The sequence below is a fragment of the Mobula birostris genome, chromosome 25, assembly GCF_030028105.1.
Source record: "Mobula birostris isolate sMobBir1 chromosome 25, sMobBir1.hap1, whole genome shotgun sequence".
NCBI classification, from domain to species: domain Eukaryota; kingdom Metazoa; phylum Chordata; class Chondrichthyes; order Myliobatiformes; family Myliobatidae; genus Mobula; species Mobula birostris.
This window is the reverse complement of record NC_092394.1, coordinates 16183164-16207699: the sequence shown is the minus strand read 5'-3', so window position 1 is coordinate 16207699 and position 24536 is coordinate 16183164. Positions and strand designations below refer to the sequence as shown.

Sequence of the window (24536 nt, the reverse complement as noted above, 5' to 3'; positions counted from 1 at the left end):
GGGGTTCAGCTCAGGGCTAACAACCCTGACTGGTAAAACAATATTGTTACAGAAACAGCAATGAAGAATCCTTCTATATCTGAGTGCGACGGCATTCCCGAGTCTCCACCCGGTCTTGAATGTCTGGCAGTAGTGAAAACTGAGAGGAAGCTACGGACATGATGAAGGAAGCCCTGAACACCCCCAGAGATGGAGGACCTTCATTGCTGCCCTAACACCAGCAGTGTAATAGGCAGAAAGTAAGTAATTCTTGTCTAAGAAAATATGGGGGGGGAAATAGAAGATAAATTCAGGGCAGAAATCAGGAGAAATTTTTAGAAAGTGGTAGGCACAGGGAACTCATTAGTATAAGGAATAGTTGAGTGAGTCGTATAATTGCCACATTTAAAAGACTCTTAAACGTGGAGGGTTATGGGCTGTGCAGGAGGGAAGGGATAGACCAGTCACAGAGTAGGCCAGCTCAACATCGTGGAGTGAAGGCCCTCACTGTGTTGCACTGCTCAATGCTCTAAATGGCACCCAAGTTGATATGTTCACAAAAGAGGAAGGGACAGAGGTAGGCAAATAAACGGGGGGGGGGGGGGTCATGGGTGGAGATAGACCAACGTCGGCTGGCTGTGCAGCAATTCCTAATACACGTCTCACTCGATTCCAACAGTCAGAAATGAACAACTTAAAAAAAAAGGAAGTACATGAAATAGCAACAATCTGCTGGGTGAACAGCAGGTCGGGCAGCATCTGCAGAGGCAAAGGGGTTGTCAAGCCTGCATCAGGACCCGAAATGTAAAGAAATGCTCCCTCCTGCTCCCTCCCACTCCCACCGCCCCGAAGACGCTGCTCAGCCCACTGAGCTCCTCCAACAGTTTGTTTGTTGCCTCAGATTCCAGCATCGGCAAGCTCTTATGTCCCCATAAATCACTCAATTCACAGACAGCATCAGAAGCATCGAGCCCAGATAAGGAGCGGTGTTTCTATGTGAACGTGTCCCTGCCAATCCCTGCTGCATGGCATATGCCTGATTCTGTGACAATCAAACTACTTCAGTACAGAAGTGAATTTGGCCCACTTAATCTGTGCTGGCTTCCAGCAGTCAACCCAATTGGTTCAGTTCCTTAATCTGAGTCAATAGTTCCCAACTCTTAAATTCTTGCCGCAGGGGAAACAGCTTCACAGCATCTACTTCGTCAATGGCTGGAATAATTCTTGGCTTCTTCAAAAGGGATTTGGGCAAGGTTCAGCCCTGGCCAGAGGGGTGGCTGAACTCCCAGGAGTTCACTCTGTTTAAAAGAAGACTTTTCAAATCAGACATACTGACTCAACACGAACAAGAGAAAATCTGCAGATGCTAGAAATCCAAGCAATGCACACAAAATGCTGGAGGAACTCAGCAGGCCAGGCAGCATCTATGGAAAAGAGTAAACAGTCAACGTTTCAGGCTGAGACTCTTTGTCAGGACTGGAAAAAAAGATAAGAACTCTTCATCTTTTTTTTCCAGTTCTGATGAAGGGTCTCAGCCCAAAACATCGATTGTACTCTTTTCCATTGATGCTGCCTGGCCTGACTCACTCAACATTTGCTTGTTACAAACCTTTTGTCTATTGCTCTTGGCCTTCTGCTCATCTGGTTTTGGAGTCTAAAACAGAAGGAAAACAATTACACTGAAGAACTCCGACAATCAACAGTGCACTTCCTATTCCATCTCTTCTCGTCAGAGAATTAGCTCCGTGAAGGGGAACAGCAAAATTGTTCCTTTTTCATCAGCAAGGACCCCCACCATCCAGACCACGCTCTCTTCTTGCTGCTGCCATCGGGAAGAAGCTAAGGGAGTCTTATGTCCCACACCATCAGGTTCGGGAACAGTTATCACCCTTCAAATATTAGGCTCCCGATAACTTCACTCAACATTGAGCAGATTTCACAAACTATGTACTTATTCCACAACTCATCTTCTCAATATTAATTAATTAATTGATTATTTGAGGATTTTTGTATTTGCAAAGTTTGCACATTGATTATCAGCCTTTGTGTCTAGCTTTTCATTGATTCTGTTGTATTTCTTTGTTCTACTGTGAGTGCCTGCAGGAAAATGAATCTCGGGGCAGTATATGGTGATATATACATACTTTGATAATAAATTTATGTTGACTTTTTTAATACAGTGAAATATTTACACCTCAATTAACTGTGTGGTGCTGGGACAGCTAGTTTTGATATCCACCAGAGATGTGGCTTTCCCTAACTTCTAATAACTTAAACAATAACATACAGAAGAGAGGACTTGGTCCAAACCCTGGAAACACAGCTGAGTGCTCCTCTTTGGTTCCAAAAATAGTGTCCGATTGCCGTGTTCTGGGGTTCCTCTCCCACTGCAACCACAAAGGCTGCATTCGTAAGGTCTTTTGATTGCTACAACATCCTTTGGTACTTACTGACTGATTCTCAACACATTGCACTGAGATTCCTGCTGGTGACAGGATGCCAGCTGTACGATGACCTGCATTAGGTCCTGTGCCAATCCTGGTGTGTGTAACATTACTTCTGTGTAATGACCAGTTCCAGGTTCAATATGTTTCATCTACTGTACACTACGGTGGTCAGAAACCATACATAATGATTACAAACCAAAGAAGGCCTCAGGACTGGGGCTGGAAGAACAATACATTTGTCTGGAAATTCTTGTGCATTGAAATGGTGAGAATGCTGTGGGACACAAACATGGTCAGGAGGAATTCAGCCCATCGTGCCTGTACTGGTCAAAGTCTAATTCCGCTCTTAGTATTCAGTCCACAGCTGAGGATGCGACTCTTCAATGCCACTTAAATGCAATGACAAGTTCTGCACCCACTGCCCTTTCAGGCAATGAGTTCCTCGCTCCCCATGTTTTTGACTTGTCAGCCAGGGAAAATATCTTACTATTAACTCTGTCACAGACTTTCATCACTTCACACACCTCAACCAAGTCTTTCTGCAATATTCTCTATACCAAACTCTTCCTCATAGTCACTATTTTCCAGTCTTAGCAACAATCTTGTTAGCTTCCTTTGCAAAGGAAGTTCGTCTTTCCTGTATTGAGGTGACCAGAATTGTACACAGTACTCAAATTGTGGCCTGTTATTTACAGTTCCAGCAGGAGCTTCCTGCTCTGATCACTTGTTCCTTTTCCTCACTTCAAATGTTTGCACAATTTGTTTCTTTTTCTTTCTCATGTACATCGGGTGTTGGTCTTTCATTTTTATCCTTTTTTTCTTTAATTGGGTTCTTTCAGGTTTCTTGCTACCTGTGAGCGAGCAAACCTAGAGGTTGTATAATTAATACATTCTTTGATAATAAATTAATCTTAAATCTTATGTGCCTTAGCTAATAAGGAAGGCATTCTACCTGACTTTCATATAACCTTAATGAAATAACCTGTTACCTTCAAGGCTGGGTGGACATTTACTCCAGGGAAGGTGTTCTCATGCAACTGATGTCTTTGTCCTTCAAGGTGACTACTAAAGTATTGAGTACAGGAGTTGGGATTTTGCGTTGAAGTTGTACAAGAGGTCGGTGAGTTCTAATTTGGAGTATTGTGTACAGTTCTGGTCACCTTCCTACAGGAACGATATCAATAAGATTGAAAGAGTGCAGGGAAAATTTACAGGTAAGTTGCTGGGACTTGAGCACCTGAGATATAGAGGATGGTTGAATAGATTATGACTGTATTTCCTGGAGCATAGGAAAATGAAGGGAGATTTGATAGAGGTACACAAAATTATGAGGGATATAGATAGGGCAAATGCAAGCAAGCTTTTTCCACTAAGGTTGGGTGAGACTAGAAGTAGAGGTCATGGGTTAAGGGTGACAGGTGAAATGTTTAAGGAGAATCGGAGGGGGAACCACAAAGGGGGGTGGTGTGAACATAGAACGAGCTGCCAGTGGAAGTGGCGGACACGGGTTCGATTTTAACATTTAAGAGAAATGAGGTACATGGATGGTAGGGATACGGAGGTCTATGGTCAACAGGACTAGGCAAAATAATAGTTCAGGACAGACCAGACAGGCCGAAGGGCCTGTTTTTTTTGTGCTGCAATGTTCTATGACTCTACTGTAATAGTTGGAGTATGAGATCATGGGCTTCGTGGTCTCCTGTGTCACTGAGCGGATTATCACATGCAGAACGTTTTGCCACACTTTAGTGCTGATTTGATTATGAATGTCCCCGTGGGGTAGCTGAACCAACATGCTGATTATTGAGAACAGTCCACTTGCCTTTGTTATCAGTGAGCAAGCCAGCTACGCTCCCTTGGTGTGGAGCAGAGGTATTCCTATTCTAAACACTCTGATCAACGTTCCCAGTCTCTCCCCAGCCATGGGAGTATTTTGCTCGACCAGCAACCACAAATCCCGAGAAGTGAATTCAAATTCCATCTTAAGGGCAGCACGGTAACGTGCTGGTCAGCACAACGCTTTTTAGTACAGATGACCTGGGTTCAATTCCCGCCGCTGCCTGGAAGGATGTTCTCCCTGTGACCGCGTGGGTTTCCTCCAGGTACTCTGGTTTCCTCCCACAGTCCAAAGGGATACTGGTTGGTAGGTTAATTGGTCATTGTAAATTGTTCCGTGATTAGGCTTGATTAAACCGGGTTGCTGGGCAGCGCATGAGCTATTCCACATTATCTCAATAAATAAAATCTTGGGGCAGCTCAATAAATCTGAAATTGAGATTAGTACAAGTAACAGAGACTATGAACATCACCAAAAGTCCATCCCCTCCAAATGTACCTTGTCTGACCTACTGTCAATGGTTTGGTTCGTAGCAGCCTATTCAGTTCGGGGGCAATCACTGAATTCCAGCAATGCCAGAACAGGTAAGGAACAAGCTTAGGGGGCCATTCCCAGTCTTATGGGAAGACTGTGTACAGTTTCCAAACTTGTAATGAAGGCGGCATATAGTGGGACCGCACCTCACAAATATAGTCTGAGCATTTAATGTGCTGGGCTCATCAAATCAAAACAGCTCATGCATGTTTGCATTTACTATCACTAAGCCTTTGTTATAGAGTGGAAACAGGCCAGTCCAGCTTAACCTGCCCATACTTTCCAGAGTTAGTTTCATTTGCCTGCATTTGGCTCACATACCCTGAATTTCCCTATCTATGAATCTGCTTACTGTTCTTTCATTATGCGCCGCATCGTATGACATGGACGATCATGGTCCTTCCATGGCAATTCTGGGCAATTTTTTCTACAGAAGTGGTTTGCCGTTATTCTGGGCAGTGTCTTCACAAGACAGGTGATACTGCCCCCCCCCCCAACCCCCAGCCATTTTCAATACTCTTCAGAGCCTGTCTGCCCTGGCATCAGTGATCGCAGAACCAGGACTTGTGGTGTCCACCAGCTGGTCATACAACCATCCACCACCTGCTCCCATGGCTTCATGAGACCTGATTGGGTAGCGGGGTGGGGGTGGGGGGTTGTGCTAAGCAGCTGCTACACTTTGCCCAAGGGTGACCTGCAGGCTAGCAGAGGGAAGGGGCACCTTCTTACACCTCCTTTGGTAGAGACGCACCTCCAACCTGTCACCCACTTCTATCACTTCCTCTGATAGCTCACCTGTCATACCCACCACCCTCTGTGTGGAGAACTTGTCTCTCAGGTCCCCTTTAAATTTTTTCCCTCTCACCTTAAACCTTCTCCCTCTGGTTTTAGACTCGCTTATTCTGGGAGATGGACTTTGACAATCTACTCCCCACCCCCACGATTTTATAAAGCTCTATAAGGTCACCCCTCAGCTTCCTTTGCTCCAGGGAAAACGCGCCCAGTCTTGCAGTAAGTGGTGGCATTCAGTGATTAGCCAGGGCACAGTGGGTTTCCCGACCCTGCCCAGTGCCGGACTGCCTTTCCATCCTAATTCCACAGGGACTCATTTCCCACAGTCTTGGCTCTGTTATCTCTTGACACACTGTTATCTCTGGGTCTTTGCCACACCTGTCTTCCCTCAGTGTTGAGCTACTGTTCGAAGGCTGGTCAGATTGTCACTCGTCTCCAGCCCCTTGCTGAAGAAATGTTGGCTGGAAGGAGGCAGGGAGTGTGAGCTGCCAGATTACCTGGTTTTATCAGAATTCATGCATGGCTGGGCAGCGAGAGAATGAAAAATCACTGACAGGAACTGCACCGAGCTCCGCGCAAGAGGAGTCACTGCAGGGGTTGACAGGACAAGATTCATTAGTGGAGATGAGACAGTTGCCTTCGTACAGCTCTTTGTGTTAACTGGAAGTCAGAGGACAGGCTTTACGTGACCTTTTGAAGGAGCATTTAGAAATAAATGAGTTCCTGTGCAGTAAGGTGTAACAAAAGATCACAAGCATGATCGTGCACACGGGGAGAGGGCCGTTTTTATGCCATGGAGCCTTACCGTTAACCGCGGGGTCCATGGACCCCCCCGCTTTGATTCACGCGATATTAGAGGTAGAATTACATCAGAGACTCTAATGCAAATTGCACCCACTTTGAAAGCTTTCCACCAGACAGGGTGTGGCCGGGAGGGAGATGGGCTTCCTGCGCATATTTGCTCAGGTGCCAGCTGTTTACCCACAGTAAAAATACAAGTGCCAAACTGGCAAGGAGCAGGTTATGGAGAGCTGTGCCTTCTGCCAAGAAAGTCTGTCCTGCAATTATCATTCCTTACACAGAGGAGTCTAATTGTGAGAACAAGCTCAACTAGTTAAAGGAGAGGTTCCAAAGAACAAATACAGGACCACGGTATAGGATAAAGACAACAGAAGAATGTGGCAATGGTTCCGTAAAGGAATGTTTTGATAATGTAAAAACATGAAACAAAGGAACAGGCCATTCAGCCCATTGAGCATGTTCCTGTAGCTCATCTATTGATAGTTGGCTTATTAATGCTAAACATTTATTAACGTTTATTAACGGGCAGCATGGCAGCCTAATAATGTAACGCTAACTACAGCATTAACGACATGGGTTCACTTCCCACCGCTGTCTATGAGGAGTTTGTATGGTTTCCGTGTATAGTTTCCTCTGGGTGCTCTGGTTTCCTCCCACATTCCAAACACATATGAGTTAGTAGTTTAATTGGTCACATGGGTGCAATTGGGCTGTCCGGGCTTATTGGGTCAGAAGGGCCAGTCGCTGTCCTGTATCCCTAAACAGATAAAACAATATCATCACTTGTACCGAGGTACAGTGAAAAAGTATTGTTTCGCATTCCATCCATGCAGATCATTTCACATCAGTACGTCAGGGTAGTGGAGATGAGAGAGTTGCCTTCGTACAGCCCATTGACTGGAAGTCAATGAGAGTATGTTGAGGTAGTGCAAGGGGAGATCAGTAGCAGAATCTAGTGTTACAGTTAAGGCCAATTTATACATGTGTGTCAAATTGACGCCGTAGGTACGGCGTAGCGGTGTACCCTACACCATACCCTATGCCGTACCCCACCCTGTAGCCTGACGTGCACCTCCCCACAAATGTAACTACGCATCGCGGTGACGCAGACCGCAACAACTGTGATTGGTTCGCTTGGTAGCATCGCATTTCCTCCTACGCTGCAATAGCTTCCCACTGGGCGACTGAAGGGCAGGGAAGGCTCTGGCTGCAATGCTCTCCATAAAGCTTGATAGACCTCCGAAATTATGGAGGACCCTGTGCTTGACGCCAGTTTGTAGCTAGCTGCTACAGCCTGTTGACTTCCACCTGAAGCTAAAACTCGAATGGTGATTGCCAGTCTCTGAGTATACTGTGCGTACACTGATGCGAAATAAATTGTTGGAGACAATGAATCAAATCGTCAAATCTACCTGCCGACATCCGAAAATATTTGAAATGCATTTCCTCGTCCATGTCTCTCAGTGGCCGGTCAAGCACAGAAAATTCACCCTCCTTCAGTTTCAGTCGCCATTCTTTGAAGTTTATGTTTCTTCGTGTTCAAACTCAACACAAAGAAACTCAACACAGTTGCATAGAAACCCCACCGCCAACTAGCGTTTTGGCGGTGAATTGCAAAGCAACGCAGACACACCAACACACAAGTATAAATGCTCACAATGGTGTAGCCCACTTGCGTAGGCTACGGCGCAGCCTACACACAAGTATAAATCAGCCTTTACAGAGAAAGCGCCGTGCAAGCAGACAATAAGGTGCAAGCCATAACGAGTAGTCTATTTTATCGCACAAGCTATCCGTTCAATATAATCTTATGATAGGGGGATAGAAGCTGTCCATTAGGCTGACAGTACATGCTTACAGGCTTTTGTATCTCCTGCCTGATGGGGGGGGGGGGGTGGAAGAAAGAGAATATCCAGGGTGGGAGGGGACTTTGATTACATTGTCGGATTTAGTGAGGCAGCGAGAAGGGAAAACAGTCCTTGAAGGGAAAGGAATCTGGTTTCTGTGCAATCCCTTTCATCTCTGATTCCCTTAATGTCCAAGCCTCTATTTGTCTTGACCTTGACGTACTCAATGACCAAGGACCCATAGCTCTCTGGAATCCTCATGGCGTCGTACATTCTTGGCACACTGGAAACATACCAATCAATGGGCGCCGAGTTACACCAGATTTATCCTAGTCCCAAATTAAAACATACAGAATTCAGGAGAAGCTCAGCAGATCAATGGAAAGGAATAAACAGTCGATGTTTTGGGCCAGGAGCCTTCAGCGCTATCGGCCTAACCCTCACCTTGTGCCATTCACCCACACCCCCACTCCCCCCAAATTTCAAACAACAAATACCTTGGGGACTGCAACTTGTTTGTTGTGCTTACTTGTATTGGGTTTAATTCCCTTAACAGATTTCTGACATAATTATCTCACAGCTCAGATGTAACACTTGGCTGCTCCCCACGGTTCCGAAATTCTGCTATTAACGTACAAACTGTATAAAGCGCCCTGGCTCGGGATTCTGGCATTGAGCGCTCCCTCCAGGGGATTAATTGCCTATTAACCAGTTGGTTGTAAACAGAGCAGGTGGAAGCAGCATCAACTGTTAACTGACTGCCTCCTTCAGTCCTCAGCAGGGCTCCTGACTGCATGTTCCTTGAAAATGTCAAAACGAACTCGATCCTCTTAGAAACCTATCTCTTCAGTAAACATCAAATACAGAGACTTAAAAATGTCTATACAAAGAACATCACAAACCCCCCTCTTCACACATTGATGGAAGTGGCAGTGTGGAGATCCTAAGGAATGTGCATGAGAAGGGGGACGGGCAGAGTGTGTCTATCAGCTGGTGAGGCTATCATGGGAGGCCAGGTCCACAACTTCCATCTGTAGTGCGTGTGTGTGTGCGTATGGCAGGTTCAAGTTCACTGGTCTTAGATCACCCAATGGAAGAAGGAAAAAAAAACACTAAACTTTCCAGTAATTGACTATCTAATTGATTGTGCTAACCACAAGAGATTCTTCAAATGTTGTACATCTAGAACAACACACAAACACACACACAAAATGCTGGAGGAACTCACCAGGTCAGGCAGCATCTAAGGAGGGGAATAAAGAGTTGACTCTTCAGGACTGGAAAGTGAGGCTTCTATCTCCTTCACCTTCCTTTCCAGTCCTGATGACCCAAAATGTTGACTGTTTATTCCTCTCCGTAGATGCTACCTGACCTGCTGAGTTCCTCCAGCATTTTGTGCATTGGTTGCATGTGCTTCTGTGCATCTCTGTGGGCCTGTGTGTCCCTCTGTGGAATCGGATTTAGAATCAGGATTAATATCTCCGGCATATATTGTGAAAATGTGATTTGCAGCAGCAATACGTAATAATTTAAAAATCCACAAATTACAATGAGAAAAGAAAGCACATAAAATAAATTTAATAAGTGATGCAAAAAAAGAGTGAGAAAAGAAAAAATATGAGGTAGTGTATGTGGGTTCATCGTCCATTCAGAAATCTAATGGCACAAGGGAAGAAGCTGTTCCTAAGGCATCGAGTACGTGTCTTCAGTTTGCTCAACCTCCTCCTTGATCATATCAATGAGAAGGGGGCATGTCCTGGGTGATGAGAGTCCCTAATGACGGACGCAGCCTTTTTGGGGCATTGCCTTTTGAAGATGTCCTAGATGGCAGGGAGGCTAGTGCCTATGATAGTGCTGCCTGAGTTTGCAATTTTCTTGAGCTTCTTCCCGATTCTGTGTAGTGGCCCCTCCATACCAGATGGTGATGCAACCCACTAGAATGCTCTCCACAGAACACTCGTAGAAATTTGTGACATATTAAATCTCCTCAAACTCCTAATGAAATACAGCCACTGTTGTGCCTTCTCTGTAATATGTTGGGATCTAGATAGATCTTCAAAGATGCTGACACCCAGGAACTTGAAAATGCTCATCCTTTCCACTGCTGATTCCTCGACTGGTGTGTGTTCCCTCGACTTCCTCCTCCTGAAGTCCATAATCAATTCCTCAGTCTTACTGACACTGAATGCAAGATTTTTGCTGTGATACCATTCAACAAGCTGATCTATCTCATTCCTGCACACCTTGTTTTTTTTTTTGCTTCTGCATAAGCAAAAACAAAACTGCTGGAGGCAACTGGATCTGCAGCCTCCCAAATCCAGTCGCCCAGTTTCAATGCTGTCATTATGGGGATTGTACATTCTCCCTCTGATCTCAAGGGTTTCCGCCAGCTGCTCTAGCTTCATCTCATGCCCCGAAGATGTACAAACTGTTCGATCTCGGTGGGTCGAGCAGCGTCTGCAGGGGGTAGGTAGGAATTATCGGTGTGGATAATTAGGATGCTCTGACCCAGGCAAAGCCCTTCCCACTATCAGCCACATTTACGTGAAGCGCTGCTACAGGAAAGCAGTATCAATTATCAAGGACCCTCACTATTCAGACAGCGCTCCCTACTCACCGCTGCCATTGGGAAGGAGGTGACTAACCCTTCAACCATCAGATTCCTGAACCAGCATGGATAACTTCACTCACCTGAACTCTGAACCGACCCCATGTGACAGAACATGCTGGCAATGCCAACTGTCTCGCTAACCTTGCCCTTTTGCCCAGTTAGTCACCTCTGCTCCTCCTCATTCTGTCCCTGCTCTAGTTTCCTCAGTAGTTCACACCCTTTGCCCTCCTGTTCTGCAGTTCTTGAGAGTTCGTCATTTACACACCCCAACAGTAAAACAATCACTAGCTTAGCTAATCAAAACAATCCCTTCAGTTAATGTGCTCTACTGGTTTATAACTCAAAAAACATAAGAATTTTAGATGCAGGCATTCCAAACAGTTTCATTGATTTTCACTCACACTGTTACATCAGTTTGTAGACAGCAGAATGGCCCCAAAAGACCTGAGAGACAGTTTAGAGGTCCTAAAATAATGGCTCCCTACACCTTGCGCAGGCAACACCACTGGTGGGGAGGCATTATTCTTTTATATTCACCTGCGTATGTGGACACTGATCTATGGGTTTAACTAAAGCACTTGTGGAATATCTCAGAAAGGCAGTGTCCATTATTAAGGACCCCCAGTACCCAGGGCATGCCCTTTTCACACTGTTACCATCAGGTAGGAGATACAGAAGCTGAAGGCACACACTCAGCGATTCAGGAACAGCTTCTTTCCCTCTGCCATCCGATTTCTAAATGGACATCGAAACTTTGGACATTACTTCTCTTTTTTAAAAAATATACAGTATTTTTGTTTTCGCACTTTTAAAAAATCTATTCAATATACGTAATTGATTTACTTATTTATTAATATGATGTTTTATTTTATTTTTTCTCTCTCTGCTAGATTATGTATTGCATTGAACTGCTGCTGCTAACTAATTTCACATCACAAGCCAGTGATAATAAACCTGATTCTGAATAAAACCGTAGGATGTTAGAGTCCTCGTTTAAAACGATCCAGTTCTGCATCTGAAATAATTATTATGGTCTGGTCACATGCTCTCTTGCCCCCCCCCCCCCACCCCCAGACCAACAGCAGAATTTCCTGTTCCTTCTAGGCCAGGCAGAGGCAGATTTAAACGCTCAATCTGGCTTTGCTAGAGAGGTGTGGAGGTTGGATATGACGGTTGGTGAATAGTTATATTGGAAAGTTAAAGGCAAAGTGTGTCATGAAGAAAGCCTCTGTATATTTGTAAATTTTTGTAATGCATGTTTGCTTTCAATTGTCTATTTGTAATTACTTTCTTTCTACACAACTTTTGGGCAACTTTTGCAATTGTTCACCTGGCACTAAATAAACCCTTGCTGTTGCAGCTTACCATCTGCTTTTTTTTCCAACTGATGACCCTTGCCGAGCACGCCTGATAGCGAGATATGACATTCCACAACCTATAGGCTCACTTTCAAGGACTCTACAAATTGTGTTCTCAATATTATTGATCTATAATTTTATTTGCACAGTTCATCTTCATTTGTCCATTAGTTGTTTGTCAGTCTTTGTGTAATTCTATAGTATGTCTCTGTTCTACTGTGAATCCCTGTAAGAAAATGAATCCCAGGGCAGTATATGGTGACAAACTGTGTACGTCCTTTGGTTATAAATTTACTTTGAATTCCTTTTATCAGAAACGCAACCCACTCAAGCAGTGGGGTAGAGAAGTGAAGGTATCATGTTTATTGACAGGAAACTTGGCCTTTTCTCCTTGCAGTGACGGAGGATGAGAGGTGACCTGATAGAGGTGTATAGGATGATGAGAGGCATTGATTGTGTGGATAGTCAGAGGCTTTTTCCCAAGCCTGAAATAGCTAGCATGAGAGGACACAGTTTTAAGGTGCTTGGAAGTAGGTACAGAGGAGATGTCAGGATTAAGTTTTTTTTATATACAGAGAGTGGTGAGTGCATGGAATGGGCTGCTGGCAATGGTGGTGGAGGCGGATACAATAGGGTCTTTTAAGAGACTCCTGGATAGGTACATGGAGCTTAGAAAAATAGAGGACTATGGGTAACCCTGGGTAATTTCTAAAGTACATGTTCGGCACAGATTTGTGGGCCTAAGGGCCTGTATTGTGCTGTAGGTTCTCTATGAAACAGTATGATTCACTACCAAGGAACACGCACACATCTGGGTGCAGAAGGAAAGGAAAGCTATCCTCTGACAGCTCTTTCTCCATACATACCACCCCTATGTGTAAAAAAGGTACCCCCTCAAGTTCCTATTCAATTTTTCCCCTCTCAATTTAGACCTATGCCTTCGAGTTCTTAACCCCCCCCCCCCCCAAATAACCTCCAATCTGTTCTCGGTTCTAGTTCAGAGCTGAGTTCGCACGGTGCTCTCAAGGCTGTTGTTGGGGAGGGGCTTCAGTGACAGTGAGTCACTAGGGAGGGGAACTTGCAGATGCTGATCTTCCTCATAGATTTCATTTGATGTAAATGATGCTTTTCACTGTATGTTTTGATGCAGATGTGACAAATAAAGCTAATATTAACTCCTGCGGGCCCTGCTGTCCTGACCACTAATGTCTCTACAACCAACTTGTCACATGCAGCAGCTAAGAATGCCATTTGGTCTTTTGGCTACCATCTCTTGCTGTCCCCACTCACCTCCTGCACTCACACCAACCCCCCTAGTGTAAATGGACCCTAGTACAGAGAAAGTAGCCTACCTGCATCTTTTCCAGCATGTCGAAAAACTCAGTCGACTGTAGATAGAAAAAGAGAGATGCGATTAGTGAATTCGTATATTTTGAACAGTGTACATAATAAATCAATTGCACTGAGCACTGAGCCTGAAAGCACACACAACCAGGATCCAGAACAGCTTCTGTCCCACTATAGTTCATAGAGTTATGGAGCATAACAACAGACCCTTCAGCCCAACTGGCCTATGCTGACCAAGTTGGCCCATCCAAGCTACTTGCATTTGTCAGCATTTGGCCCATAACCTTCTCAACCGTTGTTTAAATGATATCTTTTGAGGAGCAGATTCCAGAATTCCATTGATCTACAGTGGCAATTCCCTTCTGATAAATCTTGCTATAGCATTACTTACAAGCACAGGACACAACTACAGGAACGTTCATTTTCCTCGGGGGAGGGGGCTCAATGCAGTGTGGGATGTGTTGGATTGGGGTGTAGAATTATTATTTTTCTTGTTTTAACTTTGCTTGCTTGTATTTTTATATAATCACCTGTCCAGTGAATTTTCTAGAAATTACGGTACAGTTGCCTCTGTAGTTTTCTAAAAGATTCTTAGCATTCTGTAGCAGGTATCAGGTCACTTGAATATGGCTATATTATACGCTAATTGTTTACACTGGAACTTGGTTACCTCTAGTCTGAGTATGAGACCACCATGATTGTTTTACCTCTTTGTCTTTTCTTTGTCCTCTCAAGTCTTTCTTAGTTCGATCTTTGTCCTTGAGGCATTCATCATTGGGGACCCCCACCACCCAGGTCACGCTCTCTTCTCGCTGCTGCCATCAGGAAGGAGGTACAAGAGCCTCAGGACTCACCACCAGGTTCAGGAACAGTTACTACCCCTCAACCATCAGGCTCTTGAACCAAAGGGGATAACTTCACTTGCCCATTACTGAAGTGTTCCCACAATCTATGGACTCACTTTTAAGGACTCTTCATCTCATGTTCTCGTTATTGATTGCTTATTTATTTATTAATTATTATTTCTTCTTTTCGAATCTGCATAGTTTATTGACTTCTGCACTCTGGTTGAACGCCCTAGTTGAGCAGTCTTCCATTGATCCTATTATGGCATTCTATAGATTTACTGAGTGTACCCACAAGAAAATGAAATTCAGGGTTGTATATGGTGACATATATGAACTTTCAACTTAATAAAACAGCCATAAGCAACAACTTTTATGCCTTATTCTTGACATCAGCCAAGCTGTGTACCTTTGAAGCAGCTTATCAAAGCAAAGCAGGTGTACCAAGTTGTACTGACATAGGGCAACCTGCTCAAGAGGAGATCCACCCACCACAGACTCCAGACAGACAGATGTTCTGGGGGCTGAGAGGGCAGGATTTGATGGACAGCTGAAGGCTGCAGGTATCTGCAAGCAGACGACATTCTCTGGGTACAGAACATTAATCTTAAGAGCCAATGGGAAAGGGAGGATAATCAGACTTTTGAGTCTGGTCTGTCCTCCATTTGACCTCTTTCTCAACTCCAATGACACAATTGTTCCATAACCCATAAAATCCATGCTTAACAAAAGCAAAGGAATTTTCTGCTGACAGTCTCAAAAATAAGGGATTAGTTATCTGGTTCAGACACAACAAGAAATTCCTTACTCACAGAGAAAAGTGAAATTCTCCACCCAAGGTGGTCTGGAGACCCATTCACTGAGTATACTCAAGACAGTTTGATGTATTTTTGGATACGAGCATTTTGGGCATGCTCTCCTCTCACGGCTACCATCAGGAAGGCAGTACAGGAGCCTCAGGGCCCACTCCACCAGGCTCAGGAACAGTTATTACCCCTCAACCATCAGGCTCATGAACCAAATGGGACAACTTCTCTTGCCCCATCATTGAAATATTCCCACAAATTGAGGAACAGATATGTAGATATTATTGCTGTGGTTTTGACTGGTTGAAGTGAGAACCACAACTATAATTAGAAGTTGAAAATACATCACAAAAATTAGGATTGCTTGTGGGAAACTTTAAACCCTGAATCATAACACTTTTGTGAAACTCTTGCTCTTGGTAATTCCCATTGACTCTGCAATACAATCGCTCATTTTTTTGTTTTTGCAGCTCAGTTAGATTACCCTTCCCTGAAGAGACACGAGAAGAAGTCTAGAACATTCTGGTCCTGAAGAAAAACTACTTGTGAGGTGAATCTGATTCTCACTTCTCAATCCATTAACCTACACTCGGTGGCCGCTTTATAAGGAACAGGAATGGAACTTGGTGTGGTCTTCTATTGCTGAAGCCCAGCCACTTCAAGGAGCAATGTGTTACGCGTTCAGAGATGCTCTTCTGCACACCACTGTTGTAATGCGTGGTTACTTGAGTTACTGTTGCCTTCCTGTCAGCTTGGACCAGGCTGGCCATTCTCTGCTGACCTCTCTCAATGAGGCGTTTTCACCCACAGAACTGACACTCACTGCGTGCTTTCTCTGTTCTTTTTCATACCATTCTCTGTAAATTCTAGAGGTTGTTGTACCTGAAAATCCCAGATCAGCAGTTTCTGAAAGACTCAAACCACCCTGTCTGGCACCAACAATCATTCCACGGTCAGTCACGTAGGTCACATTTCTTCCCCCATTTTTGATGTTTGGACCATGAATGCATGCTTTTATGCACTGAGTTATTGTGATATGATTGGCTGATTAATAAGCAGGTGTGCCTAATAAAGTGGACACTGAGTGTATGGAAAATAAAGTCAGCATCACAGCCGTATGAGAATCCAGCAGTTCCACTCATTCGTTAGTCTGGCCTGAAGGCATGTCACTTTAGATCAAGTTATTCCTTCAAAGTTCTCCGAACAAGAGCCAGCTAACCTGAACCAAGGCAGGATAAAGTGGAAAAAGATTAATCCGAGTTTGCAAGAGTCACTGAGATCTTCTAACTGGGAAGATCTGAGAGATGAAGCAAATAATTTTTTCCCTCATATGGCTGGAATCTGGAACTCTGCCTGAGGGAGGTGCAGTCTCTCAATATTCAAGACCAAGACCAGTACTTGAATCAGAGACAGACGCTAGGAATGAGTACTGGAATAGTAATAGAGAAAGGTAGATCAAGGGTGTGATCAGCCAAGGGGCCGATTTCTGTGCTGTGTGACGACTTCATCAGAATGTAGACTCAGATTTATCACATGTACATGGAAACACACAGTGAAATGCATTTACATTAACAACCAGCCAACTAGCTTGTCCTCCACACAGGCAGTGGCAAGAGACGCTCTTAGTCTCTATAGTTATATTGAGAGGTTTCCATATCTCACTGGTATCTAGTGGAACTGTATAGATTGTGTAGGATTTCCGAGCATGCATATCTGAACCTATTCTCAATGTGTTTATACGCACACACACGCACGGCCTCAGGTTTCAGTAAGAGCCACTTGGACAAACATTCGAACAGTTCTACTTTGGAACGAGCCAACAAACCTTGCCGATGATAGCTCCATCAGGCAAAACAAAGGATACAACAAATACCAGAACTGTTTCAAGCAGATTCTCACTAATATCTCTAAGTTTTAGGGCTTTCGCTTTTTTTCATTAAAGTAACTTTACAAAGGTTAGCAATAAGAAATGCCAGTTTTGAGGCTTCCGGCTTTAGCACAAGAAACCAAAGCATCGATGTATATCTTATTACAGTCCAAGGAGAGAAAGATCTCAAAGTTCAAGAGTTCTAAGTAAATTTATTATCAAAGCATGTATATGTCACCATATACTGCCCTGAGATTCATTTTCTTGCGGGTATTTACAGTAGGTACAAAGAAACACAATAGAATCAAATTTACACACAAAGACAGACAAACAACCAATGTGCAAAGAGTGAGCTGCCCACAAAAGATTGGCATTTATTGCCTGTGCCAACTTGGCCATATTATACTATAAATTAAAATTCAAAATATTTACAAATAAGTAATTAAGCCATTCAAAAAGAGAGCAAGGGTAGTGAGGCAGTGTTCATGGGTTCATTATCCGCTCAGAAATCTGATGGCAACTGGAAAGAAGCTGCTCCTAAAACACTGAGTGTGTGTCTTCAAGATCCTGTACCTCCTCCCAGATGGTAGCAGTGAGAATTCTTCACTGTGTGAAGCTGTTTGGGGTGATGGGAAGAATTTTTCATATCATTAAGATCATACCGTTTCCAGTAATAGAGTCATGGGGTCATGGGGAGATACAGCACAGAATGAGGCCCTTTGGCCCATCTCATCCATGTGGAACCATTTAAACTGCCTACTGCCATTGACCTGTACCAGGACCAGAGCTCTTCATACCCCTTCCATCCATGTACCTATCCAAACTTCTCTTAAACATTGAAATCAAGCTTGCATGCACCTCTTGCGCTGGCAGCTCATTCACACTCTCAAGGTCCTCTGAGTGATGAAGTTTCCCTTCATGTTCCCCTTGAATTTTTCACCTTTCACCCTTAACCTATGACCTCTAGGTAATAAGTGAAGACAGGCACACTTACATTTACCCTCTCAATGATGTTAAGAGCCTTCCCTAGTCAGGAGTGTGTTTCTTCTTCAGCCAGAACTTCACCTGCTGTCCTTCACAGTTTTGACAGAGCCTCCTCTTTTTTGGGAGCATTTCGGTGAAGCAGCCAGCCAGCCACTTCTGTTGACCTGTACTGCCAAACCCCGACCTGCAATAGATTGCTAGAGCTCTGTAGAGGGGGAATTACTTCAATCATAAACAGCAGGTGGGCACCAAGCAAGCCTTTCTCAAGACGGCAGAACATGCAGGTGGCTGGCCTGGCAGGTTCCCAGACAGTTTACCAACATGGGTCAATCTGGTCCCACACTGCCAGGGTCAGTGGTAGAGGCAGATACATTAGGAACATTTAAGAGACTTTTAGAAGGGCAGCTTCAAGTCCCTGAGTGTCAACATCTCTGAAGATCCATCCTGGACCCAACATATTGATGTATTTATACTTCATTAGGAGCTTGAAGAGACTTGGTACGTCACCAAAGGCCAGCAAACTTCTGTATTCTGACTGGTTGCATCACTGCCAGATACGGAGGTGCCAATGCACAGGATCAAGTTGTAAACTCAGCCAGCTCCATCATAGGCATTAGCCTCCCCACCATCAAGGGCAAAGAGCAAAGCCTCAAGAGGACAGCATCCATCATTAAGGACTCCCATCACCCAGGCCATGCCCTCTTCTCATTGCTACCATTAGGGAGGAGGTACAGGAGCTTGAAGACACACACACACACGCACGTTTTAGGAACAGCTTTTCGCCCTCTGCCATCAGATTTTTGAACAAGCCATGAACACTACCTTACTTTTGCACTACTGATTTTTAATATGTTTCTTATTTTAACTTATAGTAAAATTTTATGTATTGCACTATTGCAGCAAAACAACAATTTTCACAATATTTGACAGTGCTAATAAACCTGATTCTAATTCTGAGACACATGGATGAAAGAAAAATGGTGGTCTGTGTTGGAGGAACTGGTTAGATTGATCTTGGATTGGGTTAAAAGGTCAGCACAACATTGTGGGCTATAGTGTTCCATGTGCGGTGTTCTAACCAATGCTCAACACATACTTTTGATTTTATTAATTTTAGAATAAAATGAAATACAGTACACAGAAAATCTTTCACATTTCATAAAGTTTTTCTCATCTGCCTTTATTACAAATCCATTGTCTATAAACACTGTCCAGATTAATTTCATATCAGATGAAAGATGCATTTTAATCCTCATCAGATCATTCAAGTGTTCCACTTCTGGTCTGTTTCTGGACTTACATTTGATTGAATTCATCAGACTGAATCCACATTCGCAGTCAGCTTGAAACGTTCCAACAGTGTCAGCAAGAATTGACAGTTCTTCAAATTCTTCATTTCTAAGCACGTATTTCTTGAAACTAGCACATATCAGTGAATGTGCTAATTGAACAACTCTTAACATTCTCAGAAATGACAAATTTGAAATCACAGTATTGCTGTAATATTTTGAGGCAATGCTTTCAACGTGGTTCGTAATAGTAGCTGGGTATTTTGTTTGTCAGTCGTAAAATATTCTCTTCTCCAAATTCAAAATTGGTTGCATTTATAACAGCAACAGGATCAAAAGCTTGCCATTGTCAGGAAATCTATTATCCAAGTGACTGAATGAATTGAATAACAGGTAAAATATTGCCATCAGAACTTACAGATCTTTCCCTTTGTCACTCCAAAAAATGGTAGGGAAAAGATACTGTGGCCGTAACTTGTTACTTTCTTGCTTTTGAAAACTGCAGTGCTTCAATTGTATTCAAAGGGCTTGTCTGAAGGAATTTACAAAGAGATGCTGGATCTGCTAAAGCACCGTCAAGGACAGTTAATGCTACTCGATGTTGTGGATTGGTCAAAAATCTTCAAGCAGTACTTACTGATTGGATTGTTACGTTCATTAACTTGCTCTTTACAATACTTGATCAAAACTTACATAAAAATTATATTAACACAGACATCCCACCTCTCCCGGAAGTTCTGGGAGTCTCCCGTATATTGATAGTGGCTCCCTGATGCCCAGAAATTATATACAATATCCTGGAAAGTGTTTTTTTGAGAGGGAGAGGGAGAGCGAGCATCCTGATTGCTCTCCCTTCGTGCTAAGAGTGGTCCTCAACCACCGGGCCGCGAGGAAACAATATGATTTGGCGATATGAAATGATATGAGTCAGTTGCATCTTTCCTCATTCTCTGTCATGCCCACTATTGAACTTGAACGCACGCGAGGTCATTACCCACGCGTCATCCATGTCAGCGCGGGAAGACGATCAACTCCTCGAGCTTGCAAATGACAGTGGGCTGAAAAGTATGTTTGACATAACTTCTTTGCCGGCATTCTGGATCAAAGTCAAGGCTGAATATCCTGAGATAGCCACGGAAGCACTGAAAAAGTTGCTTCCATTTCTAACATCATAGCTCTGCGAAATAGGGTTTTCTGCAATGAATGCAATTTAAACTAAATTGCGGAATAGACTGGACATAAGGAACCCCCTTCGAGTATCACTGTCTCCCATCACCCCTCGATGGGACCGTGTTGTTGCAGGAAAACAAGCCCAGGGCTCCCACTGATTCAGCGATACTGGTGTGTTGCAATGATTTTATATGTTCATACGAGGAAAATATGTGCTGTGTGTTTAATATCCAAACATTATTTAAAATGTTATGATGCTATTGACTTATAAATGACTTATAATTGACATCACTATATTCATGCAAGGAAAATATGTGCTGTGTGTTTAATATTAAATTCGTTAGAGAAACCCTTTTAGAAATGAAATTGAGTGTATTAGCCACTTATAAGTGACTTAAAGTTGACTTCTCACCTATATTCCGGTCGTGATTAACACCCCCCCCCCCCACCACCACCGTCGGCCAGTCCGCAAGAATATTGTCCATACAGGTTCACAATCCCTTATCTGAAATTCTTGGGGCCAGTTGCATTTCAAAATTCAGAATTTTTCGGATTCCCCCACCCCACCCCCATATCAAAAAACACGTATGCTCAAGTCCCTTATTTAACCTGTCTCAGTGCGGTGGACTTCAGGACCCGGCGGCGCACCAAACCTACGCACATTTCGCGTATACTTTAAATCATCTCTAGATTACTTATAATACCTAATACAATGTAGGGAGGGAGGGAACGTCGACTCAGACCATGAGAGGCCTGTGTCGGGCATTTTCATGCCTTACAAGGCGCAGATTGGAAGTCTGTGTGGGGCGCCACTCCTTGCATAGACTAGAGCAATGTGTGATTAAGTACCTTGCTCAAGGGCACAAACACACTGCCACAGCTGAGGCTCGAACTAGCGACCTTGAGGTAACTAAACGAACGCATTAACCACTTGGCCCCGTGCCCAACACAAATGTAAATACTGTGGCGACCCACTTTCTGGCACACACGAACCGGCTCACAACAGCGCGCGCAGGCAGAGGGCCAGCCCCAAAAAGGGCGCCATGCCATCTTCACCAGCAGGGGGAAAATCCCACGCGCAGAAAGGGTCTGGGAATATGCATTCCCCACAGCAGTCCCGCCCCAGGGAGGGCGGGAACGGGAAGGCTTTAAAGCAGGCCGCGAAGTTTGAATAAATCTCTTTCATCGCAACTCTGACTCACCGACTCCGTGTGATTATTCTAGCGTTGTGTGTAGCACACCGCTACAATTGGTGACCCCGACGGTCCAAACGATATTTGGACCAGAGATGACCGACGCTGCATCTGTTCACGCAGTTTCGTTAAAACTGCCAAGCTTCTGGACGCTGCGACCCCAATTATGGTTCGAACAAGCAGAAACACAATTCCACATTCGGCAGATAACCTCGGAGTCCACTCGCTACTACTACGTGCTGAGCTCACCCGACCAGGAGACAGCTGCACAAGTTGAGGAGTTTATACAGTCGCCCCTGGAGGACGGCAAATACACAGCATTCAAAGCCCTGCTCATAAGGACTTTCAGACTCTCACGGTGCGAACGAGCACGCCGCTTAATGCACCTGGATGGCTTGGGAGACAGGCCGCCGTCAGCACTAATGAACGAGATGCTGGCCCTGACTGAAGGACACAAACCCTGCCTCATGTTTGAGCAGGTGTTCCTAGAGCAACTTCCTAGAGGACATATGCCTGCTGCTGTCCGACGCAGATTTCAGCAACCCCCGGGAGGTGGCGGCCCGAGCAGATGTGCTGTGGAATGCCAGGAAAGAGAGAGGGGCGTCCGTCGCACAGATCACCAAGCCGCGTGCCCAACGACAGACCAGACCAGGCCCGGCAGCAAAGCCTACAAAACCCGGCGACCGGAATGAGGATCCCAACGAACAATGGTGTTTCTACCGCCAGCGGTGGGGCACAGAGGTCCGCCACTGCAGACCACCCTGCAAATTCCCGGGAAACGCCAGGGCCAGCCGCCGCTGATGGCTACAGCGGCTGGTCATCAGGACAGCCTCCTGTACGTCTGGGACAAGCAGTCGGGACGCCGCTTTTTGGTCGACACCGGAGCAGAGATCAGCGTCTTACCTCCAACGAGTTACGACACCCGCAACAGAGAACCGGGACCCACCCTGAGGGCCGCAAATGGCACCACAATACGAACCTACGGCACCCACACGGTGCGGCTACAGTTCAGCTCCAGCCGGTTCACGTGGGACTTCACACTGGCCGCCGTGGCCCAACCACTCCTGGGGGCGGATTTTCTACGAGCCCACAGCCTGCTGGTCGACCTGCAAGGGAAGCAATTAGTCCACACCAAGACTTTTCAAACGTTCTCCCTGGGTGAAGCACAGTTGCCAGCCCCACACCTGGACTCCATCACGCTGTCCGACGATGAATTCACCAGGGTCCTGGCGGATTTCCCATCAGTACTGACACCACAGTTCACAGCAGCCATGCCCAGACACGGAGTACAGCACCACATCCCGACCCAGGGACCACCCCTCCACGCCCGTGCTCGAAGGCTTCCTCCGGACAAGCTCCGACTGGCGAAGGAGGAGTTCAAGAAGATGGAGGAATTGGGGATCATACGATGGTCCGACAGCCCATGGGCCTCCCCGCTTCACGTGGTGCCCAAGGCAACGGGGGGCTGGAGACCATGCGGTGACTACCGCAGACTGAACGAGGCTACAACGCCAGACCACTACCCTGTGCCGCACATTCAAGACTTCGCAGCGAACCTACATGGTGCAAGGATCTTTTCCAAGGTAGACCTCGTCCGGGGATACCATCAAATCGCGGTACATCCGGACGACATCCCCAAAACAGCACTTATCACCCCGTTCGGACTTTTCGAATTCCTTCGAATGCCGTTTGGTCTAAAGAATGCCGCACAGATGTTCCAGCGGCTAATGGATGCGGTGGGACGTGACCTGGACTTTGCATTCATCTATTTGGACGACATCCTCATAGCCAGCAGTAGTCGGCAGGAGCATCTGTCCCACCTCCGCCAGCTCTACTCCCGCCTGAGTGAATTCGGCCTTACAATCAACCCAGCCAAATACCAGTTCGGACTCGACACCATCGACTTCCTGGGCCACAGGATTACTAAAGACGGGGCAACCCCACTGCCCGCCAAGGTAGATGCGGTCCGCAGCTTCCCCCGACCCAACACAATCAAAGGCCTGCAGGAATTCATGGGTATGGTGAATTTCTACCACCGTTTCCTCCCCTCAGCAGCCCGAACCATGCGACCCCTGTTCACTCTAATGTCGGGTAAGGGCAAGGACATTACCTGGGACGAAGAGGCCGCAACTGTTTTCGTTAAAACCAAAGAAGTCTTGGCAAACGCCGCGAAGCTAGTGCACCCCAGAACGGACACTCCTACTGCCCTCACGGTGGACGCATCCAACACAGCGGTCGGTGGAGTGCTGGAACAACTCATCGAGGGTCGCTGGCAACCCCTGGCGTTCTTCAGCAAACACCTACGACCACCTGAACTCAAATACAGTGCTTTCGACCGGGAGCTATTGGCACTATACCTGGCAATCCGGCATTTCAGGTACTTCTTAGAAGGTAGGCCCTTCTCCGCGTTCACGGACCACAAACCGCTTACCTTTGCGTTCATGAAGGTGTCCGACCCCTGGTCGTCCCGCCAGCAGCGACATCTGTCCTACATCTCCGATTACACGACAGACATCCGGCATGTCTCTGGAAAGGACAACGTCATGGCGGACGCACTTTCCAGACCTACCATACAGTCCCAGGAGGTGGACTATGCAGCGCTGGCAGAGGCACAGCAGGCAGACGCTGAGATCCCCAGTTACAGGACTGCAGTCTCCGGTTTGCAGCTCCAAGACCTCCCCGTAGGCCCAGGTGAGAGGACCCTACTATGTGACGTAGCTACTGGCCAAACCCGCCCCGTCGTCCCAGCAGCCTGGCGCCGGCGGGTTTTCGAATCCATTCACAACTTAGCGCACCCCTCCATCAGGACAACCATCCAGCTGGTCTCCA

The 24536-nt window shown here is 45.5% G+C and overlaps 1 protein-coding gene across 9 annotated transcripts in view; it reads right to left on the bottom strand.

Moving 5' to 3' along the window:
• LOC140187816 (rap1 GTPase-activating protein 2-like) overlaps positions 1-24536 on the bottom strand; it is a 448669-nt gene that overhangs the window by 76621 nt on the left and 347512 nt on the right. For all 9 annotated transcript variants that reach the window (XM_072243593.1, XM_072243591.1, XM_072243592.1 and 6 more), the window contains 2 exons: positions 13559-13594; positions 1589-1633 (listed from right to left, as the gene is read on the bottom strand). In XM_072243593.1, coding sequence (XP_072099694.1) covers positions 1589-1633; positions 13559-13594 — 81 coding nt within the window. The remainder of the gene's footprint in view (positions 1-1588; positions 1634-13558; positions 13595-24536) is intronic.